Source organism: Haemorhous mexicanus, chromosome 6 (assembly GCF_027477595.1).
Source record: "Haemorhous mexicanus isolate bHaeMex1 chromosome 6, bHaeMex1.pri, whole genome shotgun sequence".
Lineage (NCBI taxonomy): Eukaryota > Metazoa > Chordata > Aves > Passeriformes > Fringillidae > Haemorhous > Haemorhous mexicanus.
In genome coordinates this window covers 29,277,077-29,294,499 of record NC_082346.1, presented here as the reverse complement: position 1 = coordinate 29,294,499, position 17,423 = coordinate 29,277,077, and the positions used below count along the sequence as shown (strand labels likewise).

General features: G+C 34.8%; 1 protein-coding gene across 4 annotated transcripts in view; it reads left to right on the top strand.

Annotated features, from left to right (window-relative positions):
* The window catches only part of UBR1 (ubiquitin protein ligase E3 component n-recognin 1), a 67,553-nt gene that overhangs the window by 30,155 nt on the left and 19,975 nt on the right, over positions 1–17,423 (top strand). For 2 of the 4 annotated variants that reach the window (XM_059849564.1, XM_059849563.1), the window contains exons 23-35: positions 96–198; positions 726–774; positions 2,301–2,455; positions 3,355–3,454; positions 5,121–5,230; positions 5,879–5,968; positions 7,491–7,672; positions 7,789–7,994; positions 10,289–10,382; positions 12,701–12,853; positions 13,272–13,369; positions 13,948–14,041; positions 15,442–15,590. In XM_059849564.1, the coding sequence (XP_059705547.1) occupies positions 96–198; positions 726–774; positions 2,301–2,455; positions 3,355–3,454; positions 5,121–5,230; positions 5,879–5,968; positions 7,491–7,672; positions 7,789–7,994; positions 10,289–10,382; positions 12,701–12,853; positions 13,272–13,369; positions 13,948–14,041; positions 15,442–15,590 (1,583 nt within the window). Of the gene's footprint in view, positions 1–95; positions 199–725; positions 775–2,300; positions 2,456–3,354; positions 3,455–5,120; positions 5,231–5,878; positions 5,969–7,484; positions 7,673–7,788; positions 7,995–10,288; positions 10,383–12,700; positions 12,854–13,271; positions 13,370–13,947; positions 14,042–15,441; positions 15,591–17,423 lie in introns of all 4 variants that reach the window. The other 2 variants (XM_059849562.1, XM_059849561.1) reach the window with 1 other exon arrangement.

Below are 17,423 nucleotides of genomic sequence, written 5' to 3'. Positions count from 1 at the left end.
ATTCCTGCTTCTTTAGAAAGCAAGTTGTGTTTGCCCTCAAAGATGTGCTGAATGTACATTATTAATCTGTATATCCTGAAATATTTCTCTGTAAGGAAACCGGGTGTCTCTGGTCATGGAGTTTATGAACTGAAAGACGAATGTTTGAAGGAATTCAATATGTTCTTTTATCACTACACTAAGACCCAGCACAGCAAGGTAAGCAGTGTAAGATTCACTCTGAAAGGTTAAAAAAATAGTACATACTTACCAATGTTTAAAGAATTTTGCTGAATTAATGCAGTCTAAAGAAATTGGTTCAGTAAAGAATATCTGCAGCTACCTTTGAAATGAAATGTTCCATGAAATTAAAATTTTCAATACAAATTTACATGGTGTGGTTTGTGTTAGTGTTTTCCTTTTTGGCACCTTGTATTTTGACTCTTTTAACTCTCTGTGCTGAGATAAAAATGTGGTAAGAATTACCTTTGGACTGGGAACCCCCAAATTTTGCTTTTGTAACTCTTACTGAGAAAACAAATATGTCCAATTATTTATCTTTACTACAAATTTAAATGCAAAATGTAATATTGTTAAACGTGTTTCAGACCAAATTCTAGTTCACAACGAGGCATTTACTATGTATCTCACCATATTTCTAGTGTAGGATTTCTCATAATTTCATTAATCTCATTATTGTGTACTTCTATAGAGGTGCTGATACAACAACACTCCTTTTTCTGTAGGCTGAACATACACAAAAGAAAAGAAGAAAACAAGAAAACAGGGATGAAGGTAAAATTTTAAAATTGATGATTCAACAAATGTGCTAATTTGGTAGTATATGTAGTTGTGTATCTATACTGAGCTCTGGGAGATGTGACTTCACAGTGGATAGGTGAGTTCATATTAAATTTGTTGTGATTTGTAGTAATTGTCATTAATTAGCACCTGGCAATTCCTTTGGTTTTTTTTCTTTATCATGGACAGGAACTCTGGAATTTTTAGTTTAATTATATTAGGGAAACGAACATGGCACAGTACCTATTGACAAACCCATGAACTCAGAGGTTTTATGGTGGAGTAACTAAAAGGCAAAAGTTATAGTGTTTCTTGTGAGCAGTTTCTTTAGCACAATATTGAGACATAATAGTGGCATGTAGAAGATTGCCACAGGAAATAATGCTCATATCCATTCTGTAATATGAGAATGAGACTTAAGGTTTAGAAAGAATTTTTTATAAGCTATGAATACATAAAACAATGAACCCTCATGTTTGTATTGTAGCACAGGTGTTCTTTCCTTTTGAGTTTACTTTTACCCATTCAAGTCACAAGCATTTAATTAAGTTGATTTGAGGAAGACTTGGTAAGCTGAACAAATAAGTACAATGAACAATTTAATAAACTCAACTTTGCCCCTTCCCCTTTTGCTCTGGCAGCTTAAAATGTTATCGGGGAATTATTTTGTGGAAATTTAAAAAAATGTTGTTATTGAGATGTAATTGTCAGAGACTCATGTAATTGGACAGTATGGTTCCAAAATACCAAGATGTCTGTTGACACTGATTTGTGTTCTCCTGAGGCTACATTTATCGTTGCCGGTACTTCCTGTATATTCTTTTATGTGGCTGTGTTATCTTTGTCAGTAACTTCATTCAGCCTAAATTGTCTAAAGAATGATGGTTTCAGAAACACTGCATTCACAGAGGTCCTCTAAAAAGAGGCAATCTGGAAATAGGCATCCAGGTGCCTCAAGACTGGAGTCTGTGGTTCCTGGTAGGGAAAGGTTGTGGCATTAAAAGAGGTGCTATTAGTTGATGCCAAGATTCCACATCAGAATTCCAGTGTTAACTCAGCAAATGTACATAACCAGAAGTGACTGGAATGCCAGTAGCAGAAAAAATTTAGAGCTCCACACATGTGACATTGTAGTGTGGGACACTACAGTCTGGAAGCTACACTCCTCAGTTTTGTTGAACTACTTGAAATCCTTTTATCTGATGCAAAGCACAAACTGTATGTTTAGTCATGAGACATAAATAAGACAGTTCAGAGTGTTAAAAATTTGCATTTACAGATGTAACTAACACTTGTGATTGATTGTTTAACTTAGCTTGCATGTGTTTTTTATATAAGAACTTACTAAAAGCACTTAGTTTTGCCAAAGATAGACGTTGATTTAGGCACACAATTGCCTTGGAGCATGGTTTTACTCATTTAGAGGTCCAGTTTTTCTCTCACTGAAATTATTATGTTTGTGCACTCTGCTTCTGGGTGGGATGTCAGTTGATGGATATGTTTGCACATCTGTTTCCTAGCATTGCCACCACCTCCTCCTCCAGACTTCAGTCCCGCATTCAGCAACGTGGTGAGGATTCTGAGCTGCGATGTTATGATGCACATCCTGCGCACCCTCCTGCAGAGGGCAGTGGAACTGGAAACCCACTTGTGGACTGAGGCAATGATCCAAATGGTATGGTTAGCCTTGGTCATCTTCTGATGGTCATTCCTGTGCTGACTGCTCATGAGAAGACCAAAATATGTAAAGATTAACTTGGAATGATTTTGTCCCCAAACCTGTTTTTATAAATCTTACTGGCAAAGAAAATATTTTTATTATTAATTATCTATCTCTGCTGTAAAATAGAAACATGATACATAACAGTATTTAAGTTTTCTATTTTACTTTCCTACCTGTGTTGCCTCATTACTGAAGCTGTTTCAATATGTAATTCTCCCTGCTTCATATTTTTACTGAAACTTAACGAGTAACTGTTTGATAATTGGAATTCCTTCATTTTTTGAGCTGCAGAGTCTCCAAATACATAAATGTCTTTGGGGCCTCAGTCATGAAATAATAGAATTTTTGTAAGTATTTAAACATTTAATTTTACTGCAGTGGCTTGAGTCTTTTAAAACATTGTTGAAATGTTCTTTGGAGGTGTTTTTTTGTTTGTTTGTTTTGGCGGGGTTGTTTTTTTGATATTTATAGAATTAGGACCTGATATTATAGACAGTCTGAATTAATCAGTTTTGTTAGAGTGTATAGATTAATTGCCTTGCCAATCCTGCTAATCTTTTCATTATGGAATTAGCCAAGTACAGATTTCGTATCAGCAGAAGGACAAGATATCACACATTACTAATATAAAAGCATGTGCAAGCTGATGAATCTTAGTGCAACTAATATGCAGTAAATTTACATTGTGGTTTTTTTTTATTTCACATTCCATGTATATCTCTGCATTTTCATATGTTTTATCATTATATAATCAATATATAATACAGAACTGTATTAAACATCATAATTTTTAATGCCAGTTTTCCATATCTTAAACATTGAATGAGACTTACTATTTTTCTCTTTTTCAGGTCCTTCATCTCCTTTCTTTAGGGTTACTAGAAGAGAAGCAGCAGTTACAGAAGTCTCCTGAAGAAGAAGTGACATTTGATTTTTATCACAAAGCAACACGTATGTTTCATTTTCTTTAAACCACAGAGTAAACTTGATCTTGTAAGGACTCAAACTAGAAGAAATTATTCAGTGATTTAGTCAGAAAGGTTTTATTTTGTGCTATATAATTAAAACCTGGTAATTTAACTTTTTTTTAAGAATTAAGAAACCAGGTTTGGACTAGCTTCCTCTGTTCCCATTTGCCAGGTGGGTTGAAGAGAATATGTGCTTCTCTTCCTATGAAAGAAATGAAAAGTAGTTCTAGTTACATAACTGAGAATGGTTTTTCCTTCACAAGAACAGCATTGAAATGGAAACTAAGAACGCTTTGAAAAATGGCAGTGGATTTAAGTGAATTGTGTCCTTCTTTGGCTCTCTTGAGCTGTGCAATTACTGATTTACCTACAAGTTAGTCTTTTACTATGGTAATGAAAATAGAAACAGGATTTAGTGGCTGTGGCAGGTACCCTTTATCTTTTTGAACATTTCTTAATATTACATTCATGACTACTTGTGTGGGAGTTGGAATCTGCATTTTCTAAATAATCTTTCATCTTCTCTAGAGTTTCTGCTTCACTGTGTAAAAATAAATTTAAAAATTTCATTATCAATCTAAACATAAGTGTCTCTTGTGAGATGAAGCAGAGATAAGAATTGTGAACTAAAATCATAGAATCATAGAATTTTTCATATTGAAACAACCTCTAAGATGATTAAGTCCAAATTTTAAGTCAGCACTGCCATGTGCACCACTAAACCATGTTCCTAAACATCATATCTATGTATCTTTCAAATACCTTCTACAAGAATAAATGCATGAAACTTCTGAAGTCCCTTTATTTAGTTTTTAAAAAATGCTGTGTTTGAATAGCACTCCCAATGCACTTTATTTATATATAAATTTTTTTCTTACTGTTGAGAAAGAAGTATCATCACACTGAAAGTGTTTCCATTTAAGAAGTTTCATGTCAACTATAGGACCACAATAAAAGTAATAATTATAACTGAGATGCTAGAGAATGCTTTGCTAGCTTTAGTTTTGCATAACCAGAAAAACCAAAGCCCCATTTACATGAAAGGGATGCAAAAATAATCAGTATTTTGTAACAAAGCTCTTACTGAGACACAGTTCATTGAAAGACAGTTTCTTTAGCAATGTATTTGTCTCCCTACTAAAAATGTAAAATTAATTCTGTATGGTAAGTGCCGCAAAAGAAATATTATTGAAGAGAATGGTCTCTGTTTTAAAGCATTCTTGTGTTAGAGAAGAGCCTAGAATACTATGGACTCTCACCAAGTTGTGAGGAAGGAAATAGTTGCTGTAATTACGATAGCTTTTGTGATTAGAAGTAAACATGTACACACGAAGCTTTTAGCAAGCACAGGTAAGCTCTAAAGAGCTTTACTGCTTCCACCTGAAGTGAAAGGTGATTCTTTTTTAAGCAGACATTAAGCTAAGATTTTTCTAAAGCAGAAATAATTGATCTACAATGGGATAAATTATACTATATATAACTGGAATAAACAGATGAAGCTATACCAGAAATGGACACAGTTTGTGTTCATGTATGCGTATTATATAATTAGCAATATTTTGAGGCATGTCCATGGCTGTAAGTACATTAAAATGTTAGGCTTTTTTTTTTTTCCCTGAAGGCCCTTTTCTATTTTTCACTTTTTAAAGGAATGGGAAGCTCAGCCTTGAATGCTGTGAATGTGTTAATGCTTCTGGAGAAATTGAAGAGAGTTCCCCAGTTAGAAGCACAGAAGGACACAGTCAATTGGATACTGCAGGTACACAAAGGAGAGATAAGTACAATCTGATTTCAGTTGTCTAAAAAGCTAATATGAAAGATGTTATGATTCCTACATACAATTCCTACATGTAATCCATTTACAGCTGCAGTGATTTCTTGAAGTTTAATCTGTTGCAGCATTGTACTTGCTACTTGTACTATGAAGTATTGGATCAATTTTTGCCTGGGTAACTCATTCCAGTAATGACATTTTTAAACATATTCCTCATATATCTGTTGCACAATAACAGCAAATAATGAGTAAGGCAGTGTTCTGGGAGTGCACATAGTCTTGGGTGTTTCTGTTATTTAGGAGTTTTGAGTGGTTTAATCGATTTGAAAATCTGAAAATAAGGTGAAACAAAATACCAAGAGTTTTAATCCTGTCTATCATAGAATGGATTGAGTTGGAAGGGACCTTAAAACTGAGGTAGCTCATAGCCCCTGCCGTGGGTAGGGACACCTTCCAATAGAACAGATTGCCTACAGCCTTTTCCAACCTGGACTTGAACACTTCCAGCATCCACAAATTCTCTGAGCAGCCTGTTGCAGTGCTTATATATTGTAACATTGGAAATGTATTAATTTACATTGTTATAAGAGCTGAGTTGCGTTTTATTTTTAACATCTAAGTCTCTGTTTTTAGATGTTTGACATGGTGAAGAGATTGAGAGAAAAGTCTAGTTTGGCAACAGTAGGAGCTACATCAGGCTCAGAAGCTACAAAAGTTGATGAGGTAATGATAAATATGAAGCTTCAGTGGAAGCCTTGTATTTAATGTTTTGAATAGCTATTTTCAGTAATGTGTCTAAATTTATTGTTGCCTAAAATGATGATTTTTCAAAACTGATTTCTGATATGTTGTCTACAGCTGGGATTTCATTTCCAAGAATAGTATTTTTAGTAAGTGAAATTTGTGCTAAGCATGTTTCATGGAATTAGTAAGATGAAATAAGTAATTTGTGCTCATCTTTCTATTTCTTGTTTTTGTGAATTGACCGCCTTTTCTTTATGCTGTCACTGCACGATAATTAGAAATACAAATCCACTTTAGATGATGTCTTGTAATTTATGTTATCTATCAAGAGGTTAATGTCCTTTGCCCTGATTGTATGAAGGCATGAGCCTTAAGTAATTATTCTGGCTGTCAGTCTCTTTGCCCTTCCCTCAAAATAACTTCTGAATATAGTGGTCAAATGACACAATGAAATGGAGATTTCAAAGATTACTTCAGTCCTAAGGAGTGGCTGTGTTTTCAGCTGGCATTCAAACAGAAAAGAAGAATCTAATTGCCCTTAGGCAGTAGGTGAAGACAGACCAGTTTGCTCTTGGACATTTTGTTTAGCCTCAGTTTGCTGCCAGGCAATCTCTTGGCTGGTCATTTTGCATGCCTAGTTCTAAACTTACCATACAGCATATGCCGTGTTTCTTTTTTGAGGCAGGTGTCATATGAGATTTGGTAAGGTATCAAACAAAATACAGAGGTCCGTAAGAAATGAATCTCTTACAGTTCTGCTTGTGGAGCAAGTTGTTTCATTTCCTGGAAAAGTGATGGTACTTTGAATGGAAACCTTGTGTATAATGTTGTATTTGTCTCTTAAGTAATTGGATGGAAAGAGTTAGGGTCTGTATGTTTTAATAAAGTCTACCTGTGTTTTTTGAATTCTGCATTTCTAAAGCATAGAAATACTTTGTTTATGGTTTTTGAAAATATGATACAAGAGTACATGTTGGAAGAACAATAGCTTTCCAGGGTACCATAAAGAACAATGAAAATGCAATACACAGATGCATAAAATGGTGAGACATTTGTAGTGTCGTGGATAGGCAGTTCAAGATAAAATTTTCTTCAATTTCTGTAAGGGACATACTGAATAATTAGTAGGGTTTCACTTATGGGGAGAATAACAAAACTCTGGAGACAACTTTGATGTACACCTCACTAAAATTTCTTAAGAATAGACAAGTACCTAATTGAAGTGGCTCAGGGATTTTTGATCTTATCTTTGGGCTAGAGTTTGTAGTAGTGACCTTTGGTAGATCACAAAAGTCCAGTCTTAGTTTACAAACCGTCAACATGTAAAGATTTGAGTTCTATTTTTTTTATTTCAGGTAGCAGTTAACTTTTTTTCCTCATTAAAGTGTTGTAAGTTAAGGAATTTGATGTGGTTAGGATGCCTATAATGGGGAAAGAGTCTTCTCATTTTTTATGTTCTTAGTTGCCTGTGATTTCTTTATTCTCTTACTGTAAGACACAGAGCACTCAGGACAAAGAGAAAGCTGAACGGAAGAGAAAGGCGGAAGCAGCGAGGTTGCACCGTCAGAAGATAATGGCCCAGATGTCTGCCTTGCAGAGGAATTTCATTGAAACCCACAAGCTCCTGTATGAAAACACACTGGAGGCCCAGGGGAAAGATGATGCTATTATGGAAGAAGAAAGGTAAGAGAAAACAGACATCCTTGTAGTCTGTAACCTTGTTAGATATCAGGAAGAATTCAGTTCATTTAGGAAATCCAGCTGGTTATTTTATATCTGTGTCACTTCTGGTCTTACAGCACCTCTTCAGCAGTTGATTACTCCAGAATTGCTTTGGGTCCCAAACGAGGTCCATCTATCATTGAGAAGGAAGTTTTGACCTGTATTCTTTGTCAGGAGGAGCAGGAAGTAAAGTTGGAAAGTGCTGCCATGGTATTATCTGCCTGTGTGCAGAAGTCAACTGCCTTAACTCAGAACAGGAGCAGAATTCTTGAACTCTCAGGAGGTATGAGATTTTTTCTTCTCTTATGCTACAATCAGTTCTGTACCTGGAGCTCAAACTCCTTCAACCAACTAAACTCTTTTGTTTGGTCATGTTGCTAAATGGCTTACTGTACTTAAGAAAAATGGGTGCAAACATCTAAATTGCTTTACAATTAAAGTAAAACTTAAATGAGAAGTAAATTAAGATTTTGGTTTCTTGGTGAGGGAAATCAGAAAATGCTTTGATCTCACAAGACTTAATAAAACATGTAGATTATGGGGGAGTAGTTAGTTTGGAGAAAAGCTTAGACTGTTCACAGTTCCTGTTTATTTGAGTACAGGTATAAATTTTCCCAGTATGGAGGAAATAAATGAATGTTATCAGAGGCCAGTATGCCAACCTGAAAAGGGTTAGGGTGTTTGTTTTCATTTGGGTATTTTTTGTCCTTATATGTCCAGGAAATAATAAAAACAACAATATAAAGAATGATAAAAACCTAAGCAAGGATCGCATGATATCTTCTGATGAGTGAACAAAAAATTAAATGCAAGAAAGTTACACAATCACAGGAGTTACATTTGTGTAATAACATATTGGTAGCAGGGAACACAAAGCCCAGCAGAATTTATTTTGTAAGTAGTAGCTGACTAAACGATGGAAATTTTGGGCTGTTACTTAAGGGAAAGAAGAAAATAAATACGAGGATATGGGAGAACCTAAGCACTCACTGGCAGTTTTGTTCTCTTTTTGAAAAAAGAAGTTAGTAATATTTCAAGAAAGATACTGTCACAACTTGTAGTTTAAATTCCTTCTTATTTTCAGATGTGGGGTTGGTTTTTTGTGGTTTGTGGTCAGTCATAGAGCAAATGGATGCTATGTCCTATTTTTTTATTGACAGTACTATGTAGAAAATAGCTTTAAGTTATGTGTGTGCAGTTCATTATTCCTGCTTTAGTTCAGAAGTAAACTCTTAATTGTTACCAGAGGCAAGATCATAATTTTTTTTTCATATTTCTCCATGGTATTACCCTATTTTTTATCATGCTTATCAACCTTTTACAGGTTGTTTCACTAATAGGATATTTTGTGTTTTCTCCTCTGGGTCATTAAAAAGTGTTGAATTGTCCTAGGCTTAGGACAAACTCCTACAGGATCCTGCTTGATCCATTTTTCTTTATCAGCAAACTACTGGTAATGGCATTTTTGAGCCAGTTGTATACATTTTTATCTGGGTCAAATACCAATTACATTTCTTTTTTTCTTGGTATTCTGAAGTACAGATGAAGTCCTATGCTCTTGTGGTCAGATACACTTGTGTATTTTCTGTAGTGGCATGTTGGGCTATTGAAATAATTGGAAAAAGAAGGGAATGGAGTTCCTTTTTCTGAAGCTGTTTTGGACATTGTTTTTATGGTCCTTTGCTGCTCTTCAGTTACAAGGAGTCCTGTAAGAACTTTTTTCTTTCAAGATCTAAATAAATGTAAAAATGCTTGTTCCTCCAGCAGAAGTGCAGATAGTTGCAATTCAGTGTTATGCCAAGGTTTACTTTCTTATTTCAGTCTCCATTTAACTTAGGGCAGCTTCAGCTGCTGTCAAACAGTACTATTTTCAGTAATTTAGGGGTTTTTTTTCCTTTCATTTTGTTAGATACAAGTGTATTTGTTCAAAATCATGAACAGTCCCCCACATGAGGCAGGAGGACTGCTGTTGTTCAGTATTATCTATCTATCTTTAAAGTGAAAGTGGGATCCCAGTTTGCATGCATATACCACACAAAGACATCAGTATATTCTCATAATGTTTCTGTTGTTTAGAATTGTGTAAGATTAGTAAAAGACAGACTTGATTTTTTTTTTTATTCAGCTGTGCTTTTTGTGTCAGTGTTTTGAAAGTATATGGGATTACTTGGAGAAATTATTCATCCTTCTTGTCCTTAGTAGTTTCATTTTCATTTGAAAATAAAGTAAAAAAGACATTAAATGCTTCAGTGACAGTGAATCCAACCACAGATCTGTTTCAGTACAGAAGCACCCTTTTTTCTTTCTAACCAATTTGAATGATATCTTGAATTGAATGGCACATTTTTCTTTATATGGGGAACCTTCAGTAGTTTAAATGGGTATTTCTGGTCATTGCTCTGCTGCATGATTGGTCTGGAAAAGTCAACCAAGTGAAGCTTTAATGTGACTGTGCAAACTGTGGGAAAATAAGATCTGAAGGTTCATGTTCTGTGTGTATTGTTGTTCATTTCTGTTCATATTGATGGGAAGTTACATTACTGTTCATTCAATAATTTTTCTGCTGTGTGTTTCTAGATACACAAGATCCTCTCTTCATGCACCCTGACTTACCTTGTGGGACCCACACAGGGAGCTGTGGTCATGTAATGCATGCAGCCTGCTGGCAGAAGTAAGGATGTGTCTTTGCTGCCTTTTAATGGTTTTTAATTAATCTATTTTCCAAATCACCTTAAGAGTACACTGAAAACAAAGTACAGTAAGTGGTTATTTGAGGGATCAAAACTAATTGGACTTGTCTAAAAACGAAATATGGAACAAAAGATGTTTTGACTTGATAAAGATAATAATCAGCAAAAGTTTTAGGTCCTTCTATGACCCACAGAAGAATTTCTAAGGCCTTATTAATTTATGCAAATACAAACAATGGAGTAAAATTGGTCAAAAATAAGAAACCATAATGAGTAGGTTTACTTTTAGCAACAATACTCTGAAAGTCTGTCTCCAGGTCAATACTTAAAGGGTGAAACTGATCTATTCCAGTGAGTGCTTAGAAGAGATTCTAGCATCTAGAATAAAATATGAGGAATAGGAATGGTTAAATCTTGTGACTCCTCCCATATCAGTGAAAAACTCTTATTGAAAAGTAAGTGTGAAGAATTGATGCAATTGCTGTAGACTTTATTGGATTTCTGTTGTTTGGGGGACCCACAATTCAGTCCAAGTGTTTTGGATTTGAATGCAACCTGGCCATTAAAAGACCAGGATTCCTAGCTTGTGGGATACAATCATCCTACATTTCACTCCACACAGGTCTGGCAAGTCTAAACTATATAAGCAGTGTGAGATAATAATAGAAATAATCCCACTGAAGTATTATCAACAGATAAGCGGTGGGTCATGCAATCACAAGCTAATCTTGTAATTGTCTCTTTATACATATGACATACCTTATAAACACTCTCTTGAGGTTTGTTGTTTGTACTTGTGCCATTTTGCTTTTAAAAAATCTTACTGAACTTCTAGTGTTTACCATTTACTTTTTACATTCTATATGTGTATAATGCAGTTTTTTACAATAAAACATCTGTACAGAATAGGTGCACACACTTAAAATTGAACCCAAGTATGTTCCTTGAGTATAATACATCTGCTCTTGGCAGATCCATCTACATCTGCATAGATCTAAGTTGTGCAGCATTAGAGCTCAGTTCCTTTGCTCTTTTAAAAAAAAGATGACTTGCTGTATGGGTTAATGGGATTAAAATTAACAACAGGATCTTCACATATGGTGTGGCACAGAAGGTTTGAGTATAGTCTTTTATTTATTACATAACAGACATTCTAACTTACTAATATTCCTCCAAACTATGCCTGCCATACCTTTCTATGTGCAGCCTACAAGTGCTGGAAATCCTCTAGAACAGAATAAGTCAAAATGAGTGGAATATCCTTGTAGTTGCCATGTATGAGGAAGAGGAGTTGCTTGCAAAAACATGTTGTGTGAATGTGGGGAAAATTAATGTATGGGTTTTTGTTTATAACAAAATGCTTCCCTAAATATTCTGCATTCATTAGAACTTCTGCAGATGCCCCTGCCCGTACCCCTTCTCTTCTCACATCAATGGAATTTTATTTTATTTTATTTAAAATATATGGTTTAAAGCAAAAAAAAAAAAATCTAGTTGTTACCTTGATGTGGAAGTTAGATAATTTCATATTTCTCTCTAAGATCCTACTTACTCTGTCTGAACAGTAGGACTGAATTTGTATCCAGAAAAAAAGATCTAAATATTTGATCTTTTGTTCCCATAAATCCCATAAATGAGACCATGACATTTGAAGGCTTACTTGCATCCACTGAGGGGACAAAAATTATAATGAAACCTCTAAAAAGATCAACAAATAAGTTGCTTCTTATTTCCTTTTCTGTTTAAAATAGTTGAAATATGATATTCTAATATATATTATTCTCCCTTCCCATTAAAAGAAGGCTACAGTTCCACTGTCTAGTCATGATACTCAGTAATTGCAATGAATAGCTGATAATTCATTCATGAAATGTTACCAGTAGTGTTTCCTAAAATTAAATAACCATATGTTCAATACCTGTTTCAAATAGGCTATAGTGAGTTGCATATGAGAGTTGTTAGATACAGTGGTTCATTATGTTGAAGATAAGAGGGAAGAGTAGAAAAATGTAAGGACTGCTTGTCTGCAAAATCGTAATGAAATTTATAGGGACAACATAAGTGAGGAAAACTTCCCATTTTCCCATTAGTGATACACCATGCATTTTTGCATTAATTCATCTGTGTGCTCAAAGGTTTTATTATTTTCCCATCCAAGCATGTAGGAGAGTTACAAATCAAAGGAAAAGACTCCTTTGTTGGCTTGGATAAGTGTTTGCTGTATAATTACGCTTTGAACCTTTGTGTTCATGTTGCATTTGAGCCATTCCACTTTCTCATTTCCTTTTTAATTTTGTAGGTACTTTGAAGCAATGCAGCTGAACTTCCGACAGCGTCTGCATGTTGAACAGATATTTGACTTGGAGAATGGAGAATATCTTTGTCCCCTTTGCAAATCTCTGTGCAATACTGTGATTCCTGTTGTTCCACTGCAGGCTCAAAAAATAAACAGGTGAAATCCCTGATTGGTTAACCTCTAATTAAAAAAAAAAAAAAAAATTACTTTGGGGCTGGTCAGCTTTTCGAATTTTTGGAAGGAAAACTTTAAAAAAACCTCATCTGTATAAAATACTGTGTATCTCCTTATTGATTGTTTAGCCAAATATACTTCTTTTGGCAGTAAACATTTTATTTTTTAGAAAACATTTTTGGGTTACCTATTCTTTGGAGCTGAAATCAAATGAGAAAGTACCTAGACCTAGTATTTAGCCTTACACTCCATTTTGTACTGTTTGCTCAAAATTTCTGAAGGCAGTAAAACTGAGCAAATACTGAGTTAATGTGTGTGGATCTAATTGTGTCCTCTGCTTTTTAAGTTAAGGTGTTCTTTGAGTGTTAAAGTAAAACCTGCTTTCTATTTTTCTTTTCAGTGAGGATGCAGAGGCAGTAGCTCAAATCCTGTCCCTAGCTAGGTGGCTGGAGATTGTCATGGTCAGGATATCAGGCTACAGTGTGAAAAAAGCTAAAGGTTTGTTATCTTAATTTTTAAGCTGTTCTGTGGGATAGACGTCAGTGCATGTTTTAACTATTACCAGCAGGAAACTTCAAATAAAGAATATGTTTTTCTCTTACTCAAGACAGTATCAAATAAAGCTGGGGATAAAAGTTATTGCCCTGAGTTGATATATTGATTTCAGTGCCCTCACCAATTTTCTGACTTTTGTTAAATTATTTCCATCTTTCCTGTAATAAAAAAAATTCGGTGCACTTGGGGAGGATGCCAACAGACTAATGCTTATGGTTAATAAACTTTTATATGACCTGTGATGTAGTAAAAAAGAGAACAACTAAATTATAAAGGACAAAAGGAAAGTAGGTATGAGTATTTAGAAAACAGGAGGCGCAGAGAGTCTGCTGTTTTGGGGAATGGAGGCAAATGTTATTTAAAGGAGGAAGCATGGAATATAGTCTGAATGGTGAGGTGTGTTGGCAATTATTTTCAAATCAGTTTCAAATAAAAAAACTACTCCCTTTTTTTCAACTGCTTTAAAAACTGTAACAGCTTCTTTGCTTTTTAATGTGGATGTATTTTTTTTTTCCTATTAGGAGAGAAACAAAGTCTTCCACCTTTCACCAACAAGGGAACAGGGAACTCAGCTTTGGAATTCCATTCCATCCTTAGTTTTGGAGTTCAGTCCTCGTAAGTATTACTAGCAGTGTTCTCTGCACTATGTTAATTTCCCTTTCAATATCCCAGGTATACTTCAGAATGTGTATTGAAGGAAAGAAAGGATTTGTTTGGTATGACTAGGGGCTTGCTTATTCTTTTCCATAAGCATTCACTGAATATTGGTTTTGTGAGGAGCTAGGTGGACCTTTTGGTCAAATCCAGTCTGGTACTTCTTGGTACAAAGAGGCCTGGAATCTTCTAATCTACGATTCCAGTGATTTGGGTTACTCCTGTCCCTCTAGGCATGTTATTTATTGTTTATCTACCTTAATTTTTCTACTATGTGTCTGTTTTGGGCATAGATTTCAGGTGGTTTTGGACATGATAATGGAATGTGGATCACTTAGAGGGATAGGGCTCTTGTCTGGTTCTGTTTCTATTCTATTCTAAACTCAATGCCAACATTGAGTTTGAGACAGCAATTAGTGATTGTGTTCTGCATTGCTAATTGTAACACTGAGCATGTTCAATTCCAGTGGAGAAAAGCATTTGCCCACTAAAAGAGAATGAATGGGTCAATGCTTTTCAAGTGAGCTCAGCCATCTCTTACTTCTTTTTAGATCATGCTGTAAGTACTCTGCTACTTCAGACTGACATCAAAGTCATGCAAAATACCCATGTGTATCTTTTATTTGGAGAAAAATTTAAAGATGTTCTGTTGTCAGAAAGCTGAATGAAATTTTTTCTTGGTAACTGATCTTCATGGGAAAGATTCTGTAGTTTAAAGTTAAGCAATGTTGTTTACGTGTGAACCTGGCTAAACCCCAGATTTTCTGGTACAATTGTTTTGTCCATAAAGATACAGAGAATTAATATGAATGTCATATATTTTTGTTACAAAGCTCTATGTATGACATGGAAAGAGACCCACAAGCCATTAAAACTGCTAAACATTTGTTTACATAAAACTACATTTACGTAAACTAACCTGATGTAATTTGGAAAGAGCTTAAGTGCTAAAAAATGTGTTTAAAAACACACTTGAAATGTCTTCTATTTTTAGCACCTTACTATTTTCACTTTAGGACTTAAAATTACTGTTTCTCACAATGTTTCTTTTCATTGTATTTTACTTTACAATTTCACATTTTTCTAGTGTGAATTATAACGTCATACACAGAAATATCTTCCAGCCTGGCAGCTCTTAATCTCTCAATTTGTAAAGCCTTTTTTGTCAAAGTCCTTGGTTTACTACTGAAAACTATGGATGTTTTTTCATCTCTGTCCAGACAAAGGGTCTTTGTTCTCAATATTTCTTTCATAAATGACTGTCCTGGTTTGGACTTAGACTTTGACAGTGATTGATTAACCAGTAAGTAATTAACACTATTAATAATTGGGACTGAAATTTTCTCATCTTGGTTTTGCAGAGCCAAGTACTCAAGCAGTATCAAAGAGATGCTTATTCTCTTTGCCACCACCATTTACAGAGTTGGCCTCAAAGTTGCTCCAAATGAAGCTGATTCCCGGATTCCTATGATGACCTGGAGCACTTGTGCTTTTACCATCCAGTGTATAGGTAAAGCATAATTTCAGTTTATTCCTTCTCCTTAATTGCAAATGTTACAATTGCTTGATTGTTTAATTTTATACAATGTGATTGTACAAATAATAGTTCTACATAAGTACAAGCCATATGTAATAGTATTGCAAATTAAATTATATGTAATTGCATATATAATAAGAGGATTATTAACTATAGACCAATATAAGTGGTAGGATGTTTTTCTTAGATAGTAGCTCATGAGATATGGTATGGAATGCCAACATTGAGTTTAATTTGGGACAGCAGTTAGTGATCATGTTCCACATTACTAATTGTAACATTAAGCATGTTCAATTAATATTTTCAGGTTGCCAAAGATCATTGACCTGCAGGCATCTCCTATGCTAAATATCTAATAGCTGTGAAATAGTACTCTGTCTCATTATTTGTTTTTTTCTGTATTCTTAAAAAAATGTTTGTGGCATTTGTAGAAGAAAGTCTCTCGTATTCTGAAACTGCTAAGTAGGTACCTGGTAGAAAAAAAAACAAACAAAAAATCCACCAAAAAAACTACCAAACATTCTCTGCCATGAATCTCTGAAGGCAAAAAAATTACCAGAGAAATGATGTCATTGTTTGGGATAATGTACCTATTTATCTCATTTCGTTTCTGTACTACATCCACAGTTAAGTTTGTGTAATAAACATGAAGCTGTGGATAAATTTGTAGACGCTTCCAGGCAGGGAGAAAGGCAAGATCTAGGTCTAAAATGCATGATGAAGGGATTGAGAGCGTAGTTGTGCACATCCATACAAGTGATTTGACAACTATACCAAGTATTTATTTCTTGATGAAGAGGATGAAGTACAAGTTTAGTTTACCTTGAATCTCTAGTGGACTATCAGGAGTTCAGAAGGTTTTTAGGTGGATTTGAAATATTCTGATAAGGCAGAAGTAGTCATGGAACTGATTGCATCTTTAGTCATGAATTCTATATTTTCAGGTAGGTTGAGAAAAGACTGGAGGCCACCCACTTTATTAACATTACTGTACTTAATGCTGTGCAGATTGGTTTTGTTTGATATATGAAAAAAGATATTGGTGGCTGTCAAGGAGGAGTTAGCCAGCAAGTGCATAAATGCAATAACTGTTCTCACAGGTCTGATATTGATGGCTGTGTTAGTAGAAAAAAAATTCAGGTACTCTTGAGGAGAAGAATATAAAGCCAGAGGGACCACTGTGACAGTTTGACTTGGCCACACCAGTTCTTGGAATAATTTTTGTTTGCAAGTAGAGCAGACTTCTGTGAAATTGTAAAGCAAAACTGCCTACATAGCTTCAGTCTAGAGTCTAGTTATAGTGCATTATTGAAACCATTTAATGGGCATATAGCCAAGCTGCCTAGACAACCTCAGAGGAACCTCTAGAGGAGCTTCAAAATATCATTGACCCAAGGGATGTGAATTGGTATCATTGCCAAAAGCCAGACTCCTGAAAAAAGAAACAAAACCTGCCAAAACCAAAACCCCACAACAAAAAGCATCCAAACCAAAATCTCCCAATTAAATAAAATTTTAAAAATTCAAAGTGTACTGTTTCATCTCTGGAAAGTGACTAAAGTATAAAAACATTTGAACTGATACCTCAATTTTTTGAGGTATCAGTTCAAATGATACTTTTTACTCAATTGAGTTAATTTGATTTCCTTTTTTTTTTTTTTTTAATTGGCTTATTTTTTCCTGATTATTCCTTCAGAAACAAAGCACTCAGGGAGCAAAGATGAGCTGTATTCCAACTTAGGAGTTTTGTTTTCAAAGTATTTCTGTTAAACTGCAGAGTCAAATGCAGCAGTGCAAATTTTGCCA